General features: G+C 45.2%; 1 protein-coding gene across 2 annotated transcripts in view; it reads right to left on the bottom strand.

Annotated features, from left to right (window-relative positions):
- The window catches only part of GRID2 (glutamate ionotropic receptor delta type subunit 2), a 997958-nt gene that overhangs the window by 355813 nt on the left and 619571 nt on the right, over positions 1–22574 (bottom strand). For both annotated transcript variants that reach the window (XM_066632190.1, XM_066632191.1), the window contains one exon: positions 8395–8448. In XM_066632190.1, the coding sequence (XP_066488287.1) occupies positions 8395–8448 (54 nt within the window). The remainder of the gene's footprint in view (positions 1–8394; positions 8449–22574) is intronic.

The following is a 22574-nucleotide window of genomic DNA, read 5'->3' as shown; positions in this document are numbered from 1 at the left end:
CCCCCGATTTCCATGTTTTAAAAGCCTGGGTGTGATGTCACTTCTGATTGTGATATCACTTCAGGGGCATCATTCTGAGTTCAGCACCGGGCTACATGATCATTAGCTACGCCACTGGCAGCACATATGGGTTTCTCTCATTCCACATGGGGAACTGTGTGGGGAAAAGAGTGGAAGTGTGTCATGAATGACACATGAGTTCCAGCGACACCTACAGCTGCATATTGGTTGAGAGGACAACCTGCTCCCCTAGTGCCAGCAAAGGACAGAAGAAGTGTGGGGGAAAAATCAATCAGCTAAAATGCTGTTGATGTTAATCCTATGAGATTGAAAGAAACTCACATCTAGGACCACAGTAATGGAAAAGAGGCTACCTACTCAACCAGCGGGGACTGGTTATTGCCTCACAGTACAATCATCATCATCATCATCATCATATACAGTATTTATATACCGCCTTTCTTGGTCTTTATTCAAGACTTTATTCAAGGCCATCCATAATGAAGCCATCCACTGCACAGCAACTGCTGCACCACTCTAGAGTATCACAAACATGCTGAAAAGCACTTTGGGTCAACTCAGAAGCAAGCAGCACCAGCAGGAAGGCCAGCACTGTCCCACCAGTGCCATATCCAAAGGAAAGGCTGCTGGCACAGGTGAGTACTCTGCTGAGTGGCACAGGGGCTGGGGGTATGTTGGGGAATGGGTGGGTGGGACAGACCCAGAAGGGAGCAGAACTGGTGGAGAAGGCCCTTTCCGGGTCTGGCAGCCTTACACAGGGCTTCCTGGATTTGAGCCAGCAATGTTTCCTTACCCTGAGGAGATCTCCAGGCGGCTTCTAGCCAGTGCTGGATACAGTGTAGACCACGTGGCCCCACTGGGCCAGCACTGGTTAGGAGTCTATCCTGTGCTCCTGTGGAATGCGGCTGTGGCGGCTCCGAAAATGACTGCCACTGCATCCTGCATGCCCACAGCAGTCGCGGGTGGCACCTCGGGAGAAGGGGACTTTTGTCCCCTTCTCCTAGGTAAGGCAAATAGTCCCGCAATGGGGCTACTCGATTCACCACCAACCAAAAGGTCAGCAGTGAGGGAAGAGCGTTTGTGTAGGGCACCTGCTCCACCGGACCTCCTTCCCTCCCTCCTTGCTCCCTCCCAAAGCATGCCTCCTCCCTGCCCTCTCCCCGCCTCACCCCTCCCTGGAACACCTCCTCCATGCCCCCACTTACCTTACAGCGGCTTGGCAGTCTGTGTGACCACTGAGCAGCAGAGGCTGGGTGCTAGCCTGGCGCTCACCCAGCACTGGCCAGCGCTAGGCTTGCACGGGTGCTCGCCTGGTGGTAAGCCTTGCAAACGTGCCTTATGGCACGTTTGCGACAGTGTGCACTGGCAGGAAGCCAGCGCGTCAAGCACAGGATTTGGCTCAAACTAATCCCTAAGACACCAGGGCTGCTTTCAGCAGTGGGGCTGCAAGGGAAACAGGTCCTTGGCAGCTGCCCAAGAATGTTTTGTGCTGATGCTGACCTTGTTGAACCTTGTTGAGGAAGCAGGATCACTGATCAGCAGCACACAGCTTTTGTCCCCTGAATTCAGAAGCAGGCGTCTGCAAATGTAAAGCATTGCGTGTCTGGACAAGCAGCAGTGGAATCTCAAGAGATTCCTTCCTTTGTTGAATTCGCCATTTTTCTCAGTCATGCACAGCCAGATCCCATGTGATTTTCAGTGCATGGGACAGCTATCTGCTGTACACACCAACATTAATATATGCAGCAGACGGTGACTGAACTGGGACACTCGCCTTTCCTGGAATGGAGATTCCGTCAGGCTGTTTAATGGTGTGAATAGCATCACATGACCACACTACTACCAAGTTCCGTTTCCTAAGAAGTTTTGACTTTTAGCTGTGCAAACCTCATTTTGTATCTCCCCAAAAGGACAGAACATTATTTCTCTGGGGTTCAGCACTTTAGTGCATCTTAATTAGAATTCACATTTTTTTGTAAATTATCATCCTTTGCCTTGACACAGTGGCTGCCTCTTAGACATACTGTATATTTTGCAGACTCTACTTGGAGACTAAAAATATGGTGGAAACAAGAATGGACAGCACAGCATTATCAATGTAATGCGACGATACTTTACATGGCATAGTCAACAGAATTCACAACTGCAGGGTATTTGATCATACTGATGCATTGTTCTTTCATTTATTTACATCAGTTAATTAAAAGAAACTTTTTCCTGATTTCTCTATTGTTTTCTGTAGGGATCCAATGCAAGCAAAGGAAATCACATTACTATGTAAAGGAAGATCAGTCAACTTTACTTTGCTGTCACAGATACATCTACTCAGCTTAAGCACTGATCCGAAACTGCTAAGTTATCTGCAAACATTTTCAGCAGTGTTAAAAAAAATGGTTCCCTGGCTCAGCTATTTTTCTGACAACTTTGGGGGAAAAAAGGTTCTCATATTAATTGTTAGTGGTGTCATTTGTTTGTAGCTCCCTGTAGTGACGTCATTGCTTAACTACTCTAATGGACTATGTAGTTTTGTGATGGCATCCTGCTCACTGTGTGGCTTTGAAGGAGGGGAGGGATCATTCATGAAACTAATCCAGAAAGAAGGGATGCAACAATAGCAGCTAGAGGAAAAAAAGTTATAGGAAAAGATATTCTTTTTCTCCTCCGTTTTGCCCCAATAAAATGGCTGACACAGATCCAAGGAGACCCATTCAAGCAGTAAAGGCTTGTCTCAGGGTAAGGGAACAAAAGTTGAGGAGACTCCTCTGGAGTTTGGGAACCAGGGTAAGTCTTGGCAAGGGAGGGGTGAAGGTAGCGAAGTGATCCCTGGGATCGATCCCTGGGATTGTGCTGCTGCTGGGGCCAATGGGGGGTTCTGTTCACAGTTCAAAGCATCTGCCTCCAGCAGGTGTGGGGAGCCACACAGAGCCCTCCACAGGGCTCTCCAAGTTTCAGAGTAGTATAAATAAGCTATTGGAAACCACTTTCAATTTGCAATCTCATTATTTTTACTATTCTAAACCTTGGGGAGCCCTGTGGAGGGTTCTGTGGGGCTCCCCATACCTCCTGGAGGCAGTTGCTTTGACCTGTGAACAGAACCCCCCCTTGGCCCCCAGTGCAGCATGATCCAGGGGATCACGTCGCTACCTTCTCCTGCCCCATCAGGCTAGGGCATCACGACCCCCAGTTTGAGAACCACAGCCTTATGAGAATAAGAGCCCAATCCTATTTCCCACCATCTCCTGAGAGGCAGCTACACCAACGGAGCATGCAGTGCATGCAGTGGTGTGGTCATGGTGATCAGATGGTCAGCAAGAGATAAGTAAAAATATTTCTTACTTACCTTTTGGAAGGCCACCTGGCTACCAAAGGGTTTCCTTGGTCCTATCCCAGCTATTTTGCTGGCATATGTATGAGGTGAATTAGGCAGGCAGATCCAGGCTGGGAAGGGGTCAGAGGATCTGGCATGTGCCACTGCAACTGAGATCTACCCCCTTCTGCTCTCTGGTTCAGCTCACTCCTGGTTCGATCCTCCCTCGACTTTCCCCTCTGCCACTTTACTTGGTCCAATGCTGACTCCAGCAGGTACTGCCACATGTTCAGGGCCTCTGGCCATCTGTGCCAGCTTGCCTTGAAACGTGCAACAGCAGTGTGCTTTTTATGTCATTCAGTGGTATTTATGACAGTGGATCATGAGATCCGCTGTTGTAAATAGCCCAGAGGATTGGGCCATAAGGAACAAGCAGCTGTCCTCAGGAACAGTGTGTTCTATCAATGCCCTGTTTTGTTATACTTTCTCTAGTACCCAGATGTGGCCACAGCCATAGAGCAGATCTTGGACTTGACAGACTATTTATCTCTCCCAGACTAGTAAATCTGTTGTCCACTAGCCTTTCTCAGGGCCGTTTATCTTTGGAGAAAGTTGAAAATGCAAGGGAAATTATATTCAAGGTCTTTCTACCTTACCTGTTGTTCTCAATCTAGCCTTCTCATCATATACTATTCTAAAACTTGTAAAGTATGATTGAAGGGAAAAAAAAATTACCCATTTTTAGATCCTGTAAGGCAAAACCTGTTCTCCAATGTACTGACCCGAGAGAACAGCTTAGCGCTAAAATAAGTGATTGCTCCTTAGAAATGAAGTGATCCCATATGCACTGCCTTTAACAGAAAGTGAACCAGGATTTAAAAAAAAACACCTATTTTCAATCATCCGCCTTATTTCCAATTCAATGGCAATTTTGAAAGCTAATATACTACACTGCTTTAAAATAGCAAGCAAAGGACAATAAAATCAAGTAAAGGTTTTCAAACATTCTCACATCTTGAACCAAGCCTATGAAATCACAAAAATAAACTCATTTACATCAAGCATAAGCAACATGTGGTCCCCAAAGCATTTTCTTTTTCGGTGGTTTGTAAGTTCTCATTAAAATTGCTAACAAGAACTGACAAACCACAAAATACTGCAAGGATCTCAGTTTTTCTTTTTAATTGTACATGAGATTGTAGAAATACAGTTGTTATAGCCAGCATGCAGCCTCATGAGTCTTCAATGCTAGCCTATAGGTTTCTGTTAGGATCGAGAACATTCTATCTCTCCATTAAAACATGGTTACATTCTGGCCTCTGTGGTTTGCAGAGATGAGTGAAAACAAATCTTAATGCTACTTTCAGCTCAAAGAAAATGCTTCCTTCTTTACTAAAGGACCAGAGATAAGCACATTAATACTACGGTATTTGCTTTCCAGTTTATTTCCCAGTCAGATTTCCACCTTGTGAGAGTCTTATCAAACATTTGCACCTACAGATTGAGGTTGGGAATTGCAGTTTGTTGACTTTCTGCTATGAACTATGAGCTTTCCAGCTGTTCTTCTCCAGTACCTCCCTTCACCCCTGTTCAGAGATCAGGTAAATGGTGACTGGAGACAGGGCCTTTTCTGTGGTGACACCTCAGCTTAAAAAATAAAAACACTCCCTAGTTCGTGCATGTTGACTTGGTGTTTTTTAATATGCAGCTATATGCATATGAACTGGTGACAAACTGCATCTATATATGCAGGCATCCACAAAAATATCAGTCCTATTATTTCATTTTACTACACAAAGACACTGGGACAGGAGCTGAACCTAAAGAATGGCAGTTCTAGCAACTAACAAAACATGAACAGGACAGTGATTTCCTAGGAGCAGGGTCCAGAAAATAGGGAATGTTCCCCATAAATAGAGAAAACTGGAGTATATGCAGACATCTAAATATGTCCAATTTGTATTGTGCAATACAACTACAACATTTTGCACAGTGGCACAGCTAGAGGGGGTGCAAAGCACTAAGTTTTGTAGGAAGTCTCACTGCAGGGTGCAAGCGGCCCCTCCTCTACCCATTCCAAGCCAATCCAGGTAGTGGGAGCAAAACAGAGGTGTACACCTACGTTTTGCTCCCCTGCCCGGAATGGCTCTGACGGCACTGCAACCTGCAGTGAGGCTCTCTGCAAAACTTAGTGCTTTGCACCCCCTCTAGCTATGCCACTAATTTTGCATTTTCCAGCTGTAGAATTTGGAAACTGCAATTGCAGAGCCTGTTTCTGAATCCCCAGTCCCTAACTCTGCTGCTTAAAATCATTCTGGCCCCAACAGTAAAGTGGGTGGCTGATTGAAAGCTCAGGTTTCCTGCTGAAACATAAATTGTAAAACAAACAAGCAGATAGACCCTGATTAAGATAATTTATTGTAGTGTAGTGCAATTACGACAATCTAATAATTAAACTTCAAAACAGATGTCTGCAGCAATCAAGAACAGATCAAGGAGCACGAACACGACTTCTCCAAACAATACTCGATGCCGAAGAGATACAGGTAGGGTAGGTGCTATACACTTCCCACTAGGGACCAATTATCTCCTGACTTAATTATGATCAGGTAACACGGACATAATATATGACTCATAAAACAACTGAAAAACAAGTGAATGCATCTCTCAAGAACAAACTGATTGAACAATACTCTGCTGAAGTGTGATCCTGAGTCTGGAACAATGTGGGTTTTTAGCATTTTTAGTGGTTTTTATTGATTTTCAAATGGCTATCTAAAAGGATAAATAAATACATGGAAAGCTACTACACCTAACTCACTCTCTGGGTTTCACTCAACGAAAAACCACACAGCATAGTCTCAATTATGTTATGTTGCTTATTATGGCTCTCTTTTTTACTCCATTTCGTACACTAATATTACCATCATTACTCCACAAGAGCATGAGGACCATTTCATGTTGCCTTTTCTGTACTTTAACTTTCTGTTCTATCCCCACCGTCTCTGGTGCAGCCATGCCAAAAATGAGCATGCTGTGTCTGGTGGGGAAGCAGATTGGGAAGCTTCAGAAGGGAAAGGGAATTTAAAACTCCTGTATAAGCCTCCTGACCCCCAAGGAGTCACCTTGCACCTGAGCTAGTGATTTCACTAGTGCAAGTCCAAGAAGGGAAAGGAGGCAGGGAGGCTGCAGGAAAGGGAAGTAGGATCCAGTGCACACCATCACCTCCCAGATCTACCCCTTTCCACAGCTTCCCTACCCGTGTTACACCCCTGTCCCTAACTCTCACCCTTCCTCTGTTGCAATTTCAGACAGGAAGAACCATCCCTTCTCCTCCTCAGATGACACTATAAACTATTCAGCTCCACTGTCTGGAGTTATCTTTTCCTGAATTACTCCTCTAATCCATAGTGGTCAACTTGGTCATGGCGGTGGTGATTTGCGCCACTTGCCTTTGTTTGCCTGGATCTAGTTGGGAGGTGGAGTCCCAAGCCACTTGTTTCTCCTTGCTTGGTAGAAGACCTCCTTGGTGTGAGGAGGCATCCACACCATTTTAGAACCCTTGCAAGCCAGCCTTCTGTCAGAAGAGACAGAGATCCTACTTATTTAAAAAAAAAAATTGAATATGGGTAAAATAAACATGTACTCTTGTCACTGAGAACTAGAATAGTAGGCAGTGGAAATGTGACTTATGGCCCAGTTCTATTCAAGTGCTGCACTGGTGGAACACACTTAGCAAAAGTGTGTAAAGCACTTTGCAAGAGCACAGTGAGCTGGCGGAACCTTCCCACATGAGCTGACAGCTGTCAAAATTCCCACTGGACAGGTAAGTCCAGTGCAGGGATGGGGGAAGGGCAGGTAAGGGGTGGAACGTGGAGGAGATGAGCCATGGGTGGGCCCAGGAGGTGGTTAGCATCAGCAGCACCAGCACACACTGTATCCGAACCCTCTTCTGGGCCTGATCTGCCTGCATGGATCAACTCGGACTTTTGCCAGTAATATCACAGGCACAGCAGGTCTGAGTTTATCCTTAGTGGTTGCTGGGGCTTATCCCAGGACAAGGGAACAAATGTTCCCTTATCCCAAGTTAACTTTAAGCAGCCAAAAATCCCCTATGGCAGTGTTTCTCAAACTGTGGGTCAGGACCCACTAGATGGCCTGCTTCTCCTGAGGAGCCTCCCGCGGTAGCGCCAGAGGCTCTGGATCCGGCAGGAGCCGTTAGTGGAGCTGCCGGGTCCCGCAGCTCCAGGCAGCTTAGGATTGGGCTGTAAGATGGTTAAAAATTTTCCTGCTTGATGATGTCACTTCTGATCATGACATTACTTCTGGTGGGCCCTGACAGATTCTCATTCTAAAAAGTGAGTCCTGGTGCTAAATGTGTGAGAACCATTGCCCAATGAGATACAGTGGCAGCCGTGGTACAGGGGCATGGGATACAGTGGTAGCAGCATTGCCACACGGGGTTTAGATAGAATTGGGCTGCTTGGCTTCCAAAGACCAGTGTAAATTGGCCCAAATGCTCAAAAGAAGTCTACATCTCTGCCTACACACAGAGCTTTATCCCTGTTCCACAGAAAATTACGGGGAAAGTAACAGGAGTTTTGTTTGGTATATCTAACTCAGGCCTGCACTACACCATTAATGTAATTATGGGGGAGCAGAGGGGAACCAATCAGTTTTGCATAAATACCTCTGGTGAGGAAGAGGAGCACAAGCAACACCAATGGAAAGGATTCACTGGGTTTACAAAAGAGAATTGGTTTTGGACTTTTTTTTGCTAGCTCGTTAATTTTTCTTTAAAATGTCTCCCAAAGCAAGCAGTCTCAGCCAAAGGAGAATAAATAACAGCAAGTAAATATACTCACAGTAGGGGAGCACTTTTCATTTATGTTATCCAAGCTCCACAAGCCTTTCAACTGTATTTTTCCTCCTTATTAAAACACCATTCCCACCCACCAGCACGGTTGAACTTTGTGGCTATTACTGTTTCTTTCTGGCAAAGTCAAGCCCATCATGAACCTTCCCAGCGCAGAAAGAAACAGGATTCCCATTCAGCAGACAGTTACCTCATTTATAATGATCCAGTGACAGTCAAAAGCAACCAAATTGGCTTCCACAACCTGAAAAGAAAAAACAAACCAGCTATCAGTCATCTTATCTCAATGAAAGGCAGCTACTATTAAATAAATGTTTCCCACCAATGACCAAAAAAAATAAAATAAAATAAAAGCAAAAAAAGCACAAAAAAAGGCACAAGCACTCTGAAAAGACCTTTGCTATTCTATTGCAACAGAGGCCTTTGGAGCAAAATGTTGCCAAGACATTTGGGCTATTGTTTTGGCTTGCTAATTAAATGTGGGATTATAGTGCATTTATAGCATCATGGAAAAGAATAGGTCTTTTTGCACTATTCTTTTTAAAGGTCAAATGGTTTAAACTTTAGTGCTGTGCGGATACACAAGAAAACAGGAAGAGATCAAGGCTTCAAAAGAGTGTCCTCTGTACCTTGAAACTTCAAGCAGTGGAACTTCTGTGAAAACACCCTCATTGCATTTTGTTCACTCATTTCTTCTCCCCAGGAACAGACTAGCTAGGTGAAAACCTCAGTGTATGTTTGGGGCAGTATTTGCCGCACAAGGTGTTGTTAAAAATTGTTGAAAATGTTAACAATTAAATTTGTTAAAAATTGTGTGTGTTTGCATGCAGTTAAAAACTGTGAATTTCTTTTTTTAAAAAAAATAAATCAATCATGCAGGTTTGACTGATTAATTAATGTAGGCTGCAGTTTTGTACACAATCTCCTGGGAGTAAGCCCAATTGAACACTATCAGACTAGCTGCCCAATCTATCCACTACAGCCAATCTATCCACTGCCAGCTCAGAGTATGGAGTTCCCAGATGTTGCATGCTATGGTGGGAGAGGTGACCAGACTGCCTGGGATAGGTAAGTAAAAAAAAACTTTTTTACTTATCTCTCCATAGGCGCTTGGCTTCCAGTGGGTTTCCTCAGACCTATGCCAGATCTTTTGCTGGCGTAAGTCTGAAGAGACTCCTGCTAGTGGGTCTTGGCTACGACGAGAGGATAGGGTCTTGATGTGTGCTATTGCCACCAAGATCCTTCCCCTTCATCCCCCAGTTTGGTCTGCTCTCTGCCCTGCTCTTCCTTCAAACCACCCCATCTGCCATGTTATCTGCACAGGGTAGATCACATGTAGGGTATCTAGAACCCATTGGTACATCCAGGGAGCATCTGTCCATTTGCTCTGGCAGCTCCAAAGTGCACAACAGTGGTACAGTTTTTCAGGTACCACTCCAGGATTTTACTTATCGTGAGACTCACCACCATAAGAATTCAATAAGACTGGGCTGTTATTTCTCAGTAGTCATTCACAGAATTCAAATCTAATTTGAGAGATGAAAATTTAATTTACACAATTAGGGTGGACTTACCCTCACTACTTCTGACATAGCCAGTAGACCTGGTATCACATTTTACCAAATGGTATCAAATCACACTAGAAATGTGGAATATACAGGGGGTTTTCATTCCATTATTTGTTATGTGTCCACTTCCTTGCTTTATGATCCTTGAAGCCACAAGGGGCAGCATGACAATTCTTCACATGATGGGTGCCATTTAAACATGTAAGCTCCTCACACAGTTTATTCACACACAAATTTATGCATGGAGGAGCTGATTAAGTGCCCAATCCTATCCAATCCTATCCATAGTGTTGATGCAGCTCTGCCAACAGGGCGTGCACTGCATCCTGCAGTGAGGGTGCAGTCATGGAGGTCTCCTCAAAGTAAGAGCGCATTTGTTCCTTTGCCTCAGGGCTGCATTGCAGCTTCATCAGTGCTAGAAAGTTGGATAAGATTGGGCCTTAAAGCTGCCATGGGCAGTGCTCTATAAGTTCCATGTGTCCAACTGAGAAATTGAGGGACCCAGATCACATGTGCTGGGATGTATATGCACAAACTCCATGGAAAGGCGAGCCTTGAATATGAGGAGGTTCATGTCTGTGGCCCTGACCAGTCCCCTCCATGAGTTAATGTTCGTGTTCATATGTGACCAACTATGTAGAAAGGGTGGAAGTCATCTTAGTGTGATTCTTAATTGGGAGTCTGTGGAAAATTTGCAGCATGAATGCAGTTTCTAGCAGCCTCTTCTCATTTTGCACCAAGATACCTGTTGCCAGGGGAGGATCCAGTGTTTTAATGGGGGGTGGGGTGGGCATGAGCACTACCTTAACTAGAGCCCAGGTCAACCAGGTGGGTGGACCAGTTGAACTTGTGGCCTTCATGGCCAAGGTTTGCTGGGCAGGTAGACCTGGGTTCCACCCAGATTTGGAGCCTAGATCCACCTGCCATGTAGACCTGGGCTCCCATGCCAACTTGGCTCTGTCGGCTCAGGGTGATCTTGCTGCTGATGCCCTGCCAAGCAGGCATTCCCCTGGTGCCTGACTTTGCTCCCCATCTTAACAGGTGCCCTTTCCTGCTGGCATGATAGATGGCACACATCCATGCCTCCCTCCCCAGATCTGCCCCATCTGTTTCCTGTGTTCTTCTCTTGGTTTTCCACCGAGATTTGGAGCCTAGATCCACCTGCCATGTAGACCTGGGCTCCCATGCCAACTTGGCTCTGTCGGCTCAGGGTGATCTTGCTGCTGATGCCCTGCCAAGCAGGCATTCCCCTGGTGCCTGACTTTGCTCCCCATCTTAACAGGTGCCCTTTCCATGCCTCCCTCCCCAGATCTGCCCCATCTGTTTCCTGTGTTCTTCTCTTGGTTTTCCAATTGTATTATTTTTATTCTAAGTAATATTTTAAGTTATCTTTGATGTACTTGCAAGGACAGAGAATATAAATCCCCAAATAAATAAATAAAATAAGGTGCTCTGGCTCTCTTTTTCTTTTTTTTAATGATTTCATATTTTTCTCTGTCCTGTTTCTCTGTTGACTGAACTCACATTTTATATGTACCCAATAAAATGAAACAAGAACTTCCTGGCAAGTGGGGGGGGGGGAGGAAAAACCCTCCATACATAATAAATCACACACTTTCTTTTTTCACTTCCAGCTGATGGGCACTGATTTGAAAATGTAAGGCTCTCACTGCCCTTCACTCCATTTTCCTTTATGCAGCTCATTATAATAGTAACAGGCATAATTTGACATAAGCATAAGATTTCCCTTGATCAGCTGTTATTAAGGACAAGTTTATGCATTCATTATTATATTAAAAGAGCTTAAAAAAAATCCAGAGCCAGCACGAACAAAGCCCAGATCCAATTATCTGTCAGTAGAGCAGTCATTACTTGGACAAGACGTGCCTTTTACATTCATGACCTAATGTTCCACAGTGCCCTTGTCTCTCCCCTGAGCTTGCAGTTTCCTTCATTTAGAGAGTCCACTGCAACATCATCAGGGAGGCAGGGGAGCAAATGGGATTACACTAATGAACAGAGAGAGTCGCAGAGAACATTTCAACATGACTTCGACCCTCACGAGTAACCTGCTTGAAGGTTCAGGAATGTGAAAGTGGTGTGTGGGTTCTCTCGTGCAATCATTATTTTGGAAACCTTCCTGTCCCGTCCCCCCCTTCCAATGGCCCTAAATTAACACATTAGTTTTGCAAATGGCATTGGATGTGTGCTTCTTAGAACATTACAAGGCAGGTGCTTCCTCCCAAATCCAACAAAATGGTTGATTCCCAGGGGAAGCAATCAGCATTCTTCCATTCCAAGTGGGGGGGGGGGGAAATCACTAGCATTTGCATTTTTAGATATTTATAATATTTCTGTATTGAAAAATGTTTGAATGTTTCTGTATTGAAACATTTCTGTATTGAATGTTTCTGTATTGAAAAAAGGAAAGGCTGGTCGGAGGGCCTTCTTCCTGGTGAAGGATAGCACAAAGGTCACAAATAACATCATTTTCCTTCTAGGGATTCAGGGCTTAAAAGACAAGAAAAGACACTCTGCTGGGGGTCTTGCGAGAAGACACTCTGCTGGGGGTCTTGCGAGAAGACACTCTGCTGGGGGCCTAGCCTTCCTCTCCCACTATCACTTCTTCTTATACTACTTTCCCCAGTCCTAAAGGTACTGAAACTATTTCTTTACCCAGGTTGCAATCTGTGGAACTACTTGCCACAGTATGTGGTTATGGCACCTGGCCAAGATGCCTTTAAAAGGGGATTTGACAACTTTATGGAGGAAAATTCCATCACAGATTACAAGCCATGGTGGGTATACCTCCTGGTTGTAGAAACAGGCTATATCTGAATAAGGTGTAAGGAAATGGCAACAGAATGCAGTTATCTTGTTGACTTGTGTGTTCCCTGAGGCTTCTGTCTGGTGGGCCACTAAGATACAGGAAGCTGGACTAGATGAACCTTTGGCCTGATCCAGCAGGGTTCATCTTATGTTCTTATCTTTTGCTTTGAGAAAAAGGAAATGAGAATTTGATGCCAGCAGCAGAAGTTTTACTTTGCAAGTACCTTTGACTCCTATGCAAATGGTTGAACTGGTCACACTTGCAGTCACTTCCTTGGAATGTGCATAGAAGCCTGCACATTGAGGGGGTGAGGGGGATTGAGGGGGTGAGACTTGGGGTGTTCCACCCCAAGAACATGAGAACATGAAAAGAGTCCTGCTAGATCAGGCTAAGGTCTATCTAGTCTAGCATAATGCTTCCTGCACTGGCCATCCAAGGCTTCAGGACATTCCTCCCTGACTCCTCCCCCACTGTGTCTCAGAAAATGTTATTCAGTGGTACAATGCTTCTGATCATGATGGTTTCATGTGTTTTACAGGCATGAGATCTGCTATAATGTCACTTGCTGATGTACCCCAAGACAACTCATGGCAAGGGAAAGCTATAATTAAATGAATGATGCATACATAGCATGAAAAAATCTACTTGCTAAAAGGGCATATAAAGGCATCCAGCAGTTTAATGACCCACACCTCAGACGGCTGTGTATGTTTGGAATTCATCTGTCTATACTGCTGGCTTTTTGACAGCAAGTAGTGCTCTGCACACATAAAAAGGAGGGACAGATTGGAAATTTCCATATGAGACAGAAAGCCCGTGAAGGTGGCATTTATGCCACTCGCATCTCGGGCTGGGGGAAAAAATGGAGCTAAACTATAGAATGCCTGAAACCTTTTCCCCAGTATATTAAAGCTGAAACAATATTAACCTATGGCAAACCCTTCCCATATATCCTTATGGAAATATGAATGGTTGTCAAATATACTTACACATCTTGCTTTAGAAATAAAATTAAAGTCTATCAATTACAGAAGAGCAATGTGGAATTTCTGCAACGATGAAAAAGTAAATCTTCACTTAGCTATCAATATCTGATTAGCACCCAGTGGTGTTGCTAGGGTGCATGGGGGGTGTGGGTGACACCACTACTGACCAAAATTTTTAAAATCTTGGTCCATCAGGAGGGTGACACGCTGGCCTCTCAAACCAGGTGGCCCCACTGTTGGGACCTCCAAGATGAAGATCTACTGTGGGTTTCAGATTTGATTTTTAATTGAATCAAGGTATGAAAATTAGTTAGAGCATGAGCGTTACAAGCAAGCCTGATAAATTAAAAGGCACTGTCACACTGATGACTTATCTACTGTGCTGCAAGTGATTTCAAGCAAGGGAATCAGTTATGTTGTTAAAAATAATGGTTGATGCTACTTTTCTAAGAGCCAGTGTGATTGAGGGCCCAGTCCTATCCAACATTCCAGCACTGATGCAGTCATGCCAACCGGGGGTGTACTGCATCCTGCTGTGGGATGGCAGTCATGGAGGCCTCTTCAGCGTAAGGGACCATTTGTTCCCTTACCTTGGGGCTGCATTGTGAGTGCATCAGTGCTGGAAAGTTGGATAGGATTGGGCCCTCAAGGGATCTATAGGACCTGGTCCTAGCCATGAATATTGAAAGCCTTAAGAATATCCTGACCTCTCTGTAATAGGCAAAAATGGTAAATTTCTCCATGTGGTAAAAGTGCTGGATAAGCACAAGTATTTTATTTTCACTGAGGATGTCACATACATCACCGCTACAAGTGGCAAGCGGCGGGCTTCACGCACCATTGAATTCTGAATGCCTACCAGTCCCAGTAAGTAAGTGTAGGGAGTGGGAGGGAGCTGAGGGTGGTGGAACGGAGCAGCAATAGGCCAGGAAGGAAGGCGGATCGAGACTGGGAAGGGGGTAAGTTTAGTGGCAATGATACCAGCCAAATCCAAGCCTCCTTCCTGGCCTCAATCCTACTTCATTGATCCACGCATGAATCCTTCATGGATCCACACAGACTTGCACCTGCTATGGGACTGGAGCCAGGGGCGTGTAGACAATGTGGCCTGAGGAGGCCTCTGGAAGCCAAATCCTGCAGGATACAGTGGGAGTTGCATTGGCACTGCTGCTATTCCATGTGGAGCTAGTATTGGAGAAGAGTTAGCCTCCTGCTTTTCTCCGATCAGCAGCTATTTCTGATTTTTGCATGAAAATCAGAAGTAGCTGCTGATTGGAGATAAGGACTGTTTACAGAAGCCTCGGAGGACATCAGAGGGGGCTGAAAGCCTCCAGGACCATGCAGGAAGCCAGCTCTGCCCCCAAGGAAAGAAATAAGCCCCTTGGCCACTGGCGAAATAAGCGGCATGGCCGCTGCTATCAGAGCAAGACCACTCCCCTTAAGAAGGAATGTCCTGCTTCCAGTTTCCCTGGTGGGTTGTGACCCACCACTTTGGGAACCATTGCTGTAGACCGACATGTGCTTCCAAGGTGGCACAGGGTCAGTGACATCATTGTCTCTGTGCTGAGTACTGTCCAGTCTCCCTGCTACCAATTCAGAAGTGACTAGGATATGGAAAAAATGGCTTTTGTGGCAATATGGTTTGGTCACAGGCCAGTGGGATAGGCTTGGCCAGACAACTTCTCACTCCTTCCTCTATATGCAGCAGTAGCGTAGCTGGGTGTGCAGTAAGTTGTGTAGTACAGTAAGTATTGTAGGCACCACAACATGCTGTGCATAAGTTGCCCCTCCCACTTGCTGTCAGAGCCATTCCGGGCAGTGGGGACAACATGCAGGCTCTCACCAAGAGAGTGGTGGTGCTTCTGATTAATCAAGGAATAGCCACACTACCTTGTGAAGATGACTTTGCACTCTATCAGATATAGGCGACGCTCCACCAATGAGCACAAAAGTGGATGATGCAGATTATTATTTTTCTGAGGAATGCACACTGGGGAAAGATTTTGCCGAGTGCAGGAAAATGCTGTCAAGACAACAAGGGATGAGCGCAGAGAAACCATCTGTCACTGGCAGGAATTCCAAAACTTCTGAATGTTTGGAACAGCCTAACAATTTATCAGTGTTTTCTTCTGTCATTCACTCTCAAACAGCCTAAATGTAAAACAATCTGGAGCAAACAAGTCGGCAATACCGTCAGTTTACAAGCTTCTCTCATTTGTAACAAAAAAAAATCCCCTAGCATCTGACATAGCTACCCTGCATGAAGACCAAGCGATTTAGCAGAATAATACAAAAATAAGCTGTAAAGTTTGCTGTCATTCCTAGTGGTTGCACTCTATTTTACCAGCTCTCTTTAGGGTATGTCAGACTGAGCATTTCTACCAAATGTCTACCGTGCTGGTGCTGCACCAAAGCCTGAGGAAACAGCGCAAAACACGCTTTTATTTGAGTGCTGTTTTGGCAGCAAGCATGGCTTAGAAATGCATCAAATCATAAACAAATGTACATGAGCACATGCACAGGGGCATGAGACAGCCTGTCTCCATTCTGAGCTTTCTCCATTATGAGGTTATTTTCACAGTCAACCTCTGTTTGGTCAACGGGCACCCATGATGGTCTATGGCTGACATAAGTTTATCAATTGTTACGTCTCAAGTAATTGTGTTATGTATCATTTATATAGTTTACAACTTTAGGAGTCAAAGGCCCAAATCCTAACCAATTTCCCAGCACTGACATAGCTGTGCCAATGGGGCATGTGATGCACCCTGCAGTTGGGTGGCAGTCATGGAGGCCTCCTCAAAGTAAGACAATGTTTGTTCCATTACCTCCGAGCTGCATTGCTCTTATCTTGGTGCTGGAAAGTTGGTTAGGATTGCACTCAAAATCAGGGTGTGTGTGTGGGGGGGGGGAGACTACCTGAGGTGGCATCATTTCGTCCACTGCCATTTTGAGAACCTGAGACATCTAGAGATTGAAGCCTTTTGACATTCTTCTATGATGCAACTTTGCCAGTTTCATCTCCACATGGCTGCTGCCATCCTCCCCTCTCTCTTTCTGCATATCCCCCACGTCTTAACACTCATGCAGAACCCCTAGTCCAGGGGTCTCTAAACTTTTTGGCCAAAGGGCCACATCAAATATCTGGAACAGTGTCAAGGGCCAGGAAAAGAAAATTAAATATAAAATTTAAATAAGCACAATTAATTAATTAATTAATTAATTAATTAATTAATTAATTAATTAATTAATTAATTAACAGTATTTATATACTGCTTTTCAACTAAAAGTTCACAAAGCGGTTTACAGAGAAAAATCAAATAACTAAATGGCTCCCCGTCCCAAAAGGGCTCACAATCTAAAAAGATGCAAAAGAATACTAGCAGACAGCCATGAGAACAGACACTGCTGGGGTGAGATGGGCCAGTTACTCTCCCCCTGCTAAAAAAAGGAGCACCCACTTGAAAAAGTGCCTCTTACCCAATTAGCAGGGGTTAGCAGCCCATTTGAATGGGCTCAAATGTCCAGGACTTCTCCAAGAACGAACACAGCTCAAGAAATAAAGCACACACTTAAATAGACCCGATTCCCCCACCCCACAAACACAACTCTGGTTGTGTTTGGTCAACTGGGCCAGAGGCTCTCAGGGGATCAGAGGCTGGATGCAGGCCAGATAGAGACTTGCCGCAGGCTGCATCTGGCCCCCGGGCCGGGGTATGGAAACCCCTGCCCTAGTCCAATGGTTCCTAAACATTTTTGCATTGGGAACCTCCTAAAATTTTTTTAACTTTACCAACTACTCAAGCCTCTGTGGCTATAATAGTGATTGGGCAGCATTGCCCTCCACAAGCAGCAGGTTAATTAATCTTTGATGCACATAGCCTAATCTCTCTTGTCAGTTTCACAATGAACCAAAAATTGGGTTGTGACCCACTGGTGGGCCATGGACCCACAGTTTGGGAACCATTGCTCTATGGCTATAATGGTGATTGGGTTACCCCTACAAACAAACAAACAAACAAACCTACTTTTAAAAATGATACACTATCGCAGTGATTTTCAACCGTGTTCATCTCACAGCACACTGACAAGGTACTAAAATTGTCAAGGCACACTACCAGTTTTTTGACAATTGACAAGGCACACCATGCTGTTGGTGGGGGGCTACATCCCCCAATGGCCCTAATAATAAATGACCCTCCCCCAAACTCCCACGGCACACCTGCAGATCATTTGCGGCACACCAGTGTGCCACGGCACAGTGGTTGAAAATGGCTGCTTAGTCTATTGCAGGGGAGTCCAAAGTTTTTGGCAGGAGGGCCACATTGTCTCTCTGACACTGTGTCGGGGGCCGGGGGGGAAAAGAATTAATTTACATTTAAAATTTGAATAAATTTACATAAGTTTACATAAATGAATATATTAAAGATGAACTTATATGAATGAATGAAGGTCTTGCAATAGTTCATGGTCTATAAAAGGCCTTGCACAAAGCAAGGCTGGCCTTTCCTTTGCTGCCACTACTGCATCACAGATGTGAAACAACAAGCATTGGAGGGAGCCCTCAACCCACAGCTCACGTGAGAGGTCAAACAGTCGCCCTCAGGCTGAGAGCAGTTGCATAGGGCCAGTGTGGGCTCCAACAAATCTCCGGAGAGTCTCATTGAAGACCAGGGGCTCCCTGAGGGCCACATTAAGAGACCTCGAGGGCCGCAAGTGGCCCCAGGGCCAGGGTTTGGGCACCCCTGGTCTATCAGGACCCACCTAGCTTTACTAGACTTTTTTAAAGTGATCTAAAAAAGACAAAAGAGAGAGAGAGAAAAATAAACTTCTCTCTATTTCTTTTTTTCCTACTCTCTATTTCTCTTTTTTAGATCACCTTTAAAAAAAAGTCTAGTGAAGTTAGATGGGTCCCGCTAGAGTATCATTTTAAAAGTGGATCTCAGTGCTAAGAAGTTTGAGAACTGCTGCCCTAGCCCATTTATCGAGTAATCTTTTGCTATTGCCCTTTCCCATTCAAAAATATGTACGGTAAAACAATGTTACACTGCAATCTATTGCATCTGTGATCCCATAGCGAAAATTCAACTGACTCCAGGCTACCCAAATTGTTGAACCCATGTCCAGTCCAACTTCGTTGCAAATGCCAATTTGAGAGGTCTGCCCGGAACAGCAAGCCTCTGCAATGCAATGTCATGCCAGAAATATTGAGCACAGCACTGCTTACACAGGCCAGGTTACAAAACTGTGACAACATTATGAGGCATACAATGACAACTGATACTCTCTTTCCTTTGCGGCAACGTGTGACACAATCTGGAACCTCGCCGGGATGAACAATCTCCCCTTATTTTCTGAAGTGAATCCAATTCTTTTCAATGCAGTAAAAACCATCAGACAGTATCGCATAACTCACTGGAGTAAGTATCGCTTGGCGGGAAAAAAAACGATCTGCCATGGTGTGCTCCCATTTCAGTCCCTCTGTGGGCTTTCAGGGGATCAAAACATTGAAATATCCTTATCTAAACATCCACTATCTGTGTTACAACAACTGCTGATTTGCTTGCAAACCCAACTCCAGCTTCCAATTGGGAGAACATGAAGCATCTTTGATCCAAGATCGTTGGCCAACAACACGGGCATCAACACTATCTCACAGGCCCAGTAGGTTGGCCATTGTTAGCGCAGTGTACATGGTTCTACCTGAGCCTCCTGTCTCTCTAAAGACAGAAAAGTTGCCAAACATGAGAACCAATTATCAATTCAGTGATATGATCTGTAAGGCACAAAACAACAACAACCAAAACAGAACTTTGGAGTGTGAGCAGAATAAAATTGCTGCTCCCTCTCTGCTGTGCTCATACGGCACTTGAAAACCCATTTATTCCTTTAGGCTCAGGGAAGTTACTTTGGTTTCCCACTGCAGTGATTATTCCCGCTCTGTTATTTTGATGTTATATTTGTTGTGTTGACTGTTTTCAGTGACTGTGTGCTGGCAGGGGAAAGTCAGGGGGTTGCTACTTTAAATAAATATGACAGAGGAATTCTGCTGCAATCCAGCAAAATGTATAATGGAAAGCAGCTTTACCTTGCTTGCTTAGCCTCTTGTGGGGACCAAAAAATGGGGGGGGGGGGGAGGTTTGCTTCTACACATGGAGCCCCAGGAAGCAGGAATAAAAAAGACCATGTGTGTGAGAACATTATGGAAGGTGTCAAAAAGATGAGGCATAGCTGGTTAGAAGGCAGGAAAGTAAGAGAGAAAGACATGCAATGTTAAGAACTGGAAGAGATTTATCTAATTCCTTGCCAGGCCCGCGTATGGATTCTCAGGGTGTGCCTCCATCTTTTTTTCTTATCCCAGTTGCTGTTTTATTAAACTGCTGCCATGTCATCAGGCTATCTGTACTATGGCTACCTGCGAGGACCACAGCAGGACTGGTCCTTTGTCTCTGCGCACAGCCCTTGAGCTTCTCAGTGGAGAAATCAGTTGCAGATTTATAAAGTGAATTTGTGCACACCAGAAACCAAACACTCACAGAGCTATTGTCACTACAGGCAACAGGCAACAGACTGGAAACCAGCATTAAATCAGTTTCCTAATAGCACGCATGCACACAAGCAGGTGGACACAAACAGACACACAATTGTCAGAGAAACCACCACAGTCTCCCACACTCATCCAGAATCCAAGTAATCAAAACCAAGTTATCAGAACCAGATTGCTGCTGTTGCTTGGCTGCCATGATTGCTCACAGAGGTGGTGCTGGAGGAAGAGGTGGGCAGCTGCTGCCCTGATCCTCTTCTCACTCGCTCTCAAGAACAAGAAGAGGATGTTGATTGAAGCAGCTAGATGGGAATGTGCTGGAAGGGGATGGTAGGGAGATGCCGGGTGCAGGGCACTCCCCCCCCATCACTGCTCAAAGCAGCCACTTCTGATATTTTGACCAGAATGTAGCTCAACTATCTGATATACTTTCAACCATCTTTCCTGACAGCACACATCGCTAGACTTGCCTGGTTCTGCTATGCATCAGTGGCTTAGCTGGAAAGGGTGCAAAGCATGAAGTATTGCAGGGAGCCTCAGTGCAGCGTGCAAGCAGCCCCTTTCCCTCTGAGTCATTCCGGGCAGTGGGAGCAAAAGGGAGACATTTCGCTCCCCTACCTGGAATGGCTCCAAAGGAAGGGAGAGGGGCCGCTTGCCTGCCACACTGAGGCTCCCTGCAAAACTCTGTGCTTTGCACCCCCTCTAGCTACGCCACTGCTACACATGTTTATTGGTATCAGCCCCAGCAGGAATAAAGATCAGCTGTGTAGCTTTCACACTTTGCATTGCACTTCTCTATTTAAAGCAAGTGTTTTGAAGCTATGCTCACAAGTTAGATTTCATTTCCTCCTTTTTTGAATCTGGAACCAGTAAGAACTCTGTTGCCCCAGCCCACAGGTATACACATTTGAGTCCTGCTGCATAAATGTAACATTGGGCAGAAATGGCTTAAACTACTTTTGGTTCTTGAACTGCCATAAGAAATCCTTTCGCCTTATTTTTTTAGAGGAATGGAATACTATACATGAATAATAATAATAATAATAATAATAATAATAATAATAATAATAATAATAATAATAATAATAATAGTACAGGTATTTCTATACCGCCTTTCTTGGTCTTTATTCAAGACTTTATTCAAGGCGGTTTACATAGGCAGGCTATTTAAATCCCTGTAGGGATTTTTACAAATGAAAGAAGGTTCTTTCTTTCAAGAACCACAACATTCAGGTGTTTCTCTCTGATCTGGTTTCACATTCTGGCCTCCATCCTCCCATGCTCAGAGCAGATGGAATAGCTCGGCTTCAGCTTGTCAGCTGCTTCAAGGTCGCACGGTGCTGGTGGCCTCGAACTGGCGACCTTGTGGATGTTATCTTCAGGCAAATGGAGGCTCTACACTCTAGACCAGACCTCCTGCCCATAAAATCTGAAACAGTGACATTATTGTCCTAGATAAATAAAATGAGTGCTTCTCTCTTCAGTCTCATATATGAGAGCTGGAGCAGATCCGGGAGGCGGGCATGGGTGCGTGGCCCATCAAAACTGATGCCAGAGGGGAAAGTCACCTACCAGGACAGGAAACATCCCAAGCATGGCCAAAGTCCAGGTCTACCCACCTGGAAGAAGCTGAATGGGAGCCAAGGTCTACCTGGCAGGTAGATCTGGGGTCCAAGTCAAGGCGGGAGTTCAGATCTACCCATCCAGCAAACCAGCCACAGAGGCCAGTTCAACAAGAAGCCTCTGTTCAGGTGGAAGCCCAGGTTTACCCACCAGGCAAGCCTCCACCATGGAGGACATTGTTCAAACTGGAGCCCAAGTTGACCCAGCTGGTATATCTGGGTTTCAAGTCCAGGCGAGAGCCCAGGTCTACCCAGCGAACCTCAGCCACAGAGAACATTAAGTTCAACCCAGAGCCCAGGTCTACCCACCTGGTTGACCTGGGCTCTGGAGTTGGTAGTGTTCAGCACCCCCCTCCCCCCAACACAAACACCTGATCCACCCATGATGAGAGCTGAGCATTACAGGCCAACTCATGGAAACTATGGAGTGTGAAGTGCTACTTCCCTTCCCCTTGTCTAATGTCTCACAATACCAAAAACCTCAGCTGAGTTGCAGAGCAAACATCTCACCCACCTTGTTCCTTTGTATACCATGGAGACTCGTTGAATAAAGTGTTGAAAACTACCTACCACATGGAAGGTGAACAGGTTGCTTTACCAACCTGGACACTTGAACAAGAGGTGACCTCTTCCTCCGGGGAGAACCCAGAAGTGACGTTACAATGTCACTGCCCCAGGCACAGGAGATTCTAGGTATACCTCTGAAGAGGTCTGCTTTCATCTTCGATTGACTACACAGAAGTGAGGCTGGGTCTGGCAGTTGTGATCCTGATCTCTTCCACATGCTCAAATGTGGATTTGAAGGTGTGAATAGGGCTCT

This window comes from Tiliqua scincoides, chromosome 6, assembly GCF_035046505.1.
Source record: "Tiliqua scincoides isolate rTilSci1 chromosome 6, rTilSci1.hap2, whole genome shotgun sequence".
Classification (NCBI taxonomy): Eukaryota; Metazoa; Chordata; class Lepidosauria; order Squamata; family Scincidae; genus Tiliqua; species Tiliqua scincoides.
This window is presented reverse-complemented; position numbering and strand designations above follow the sequence as displayed.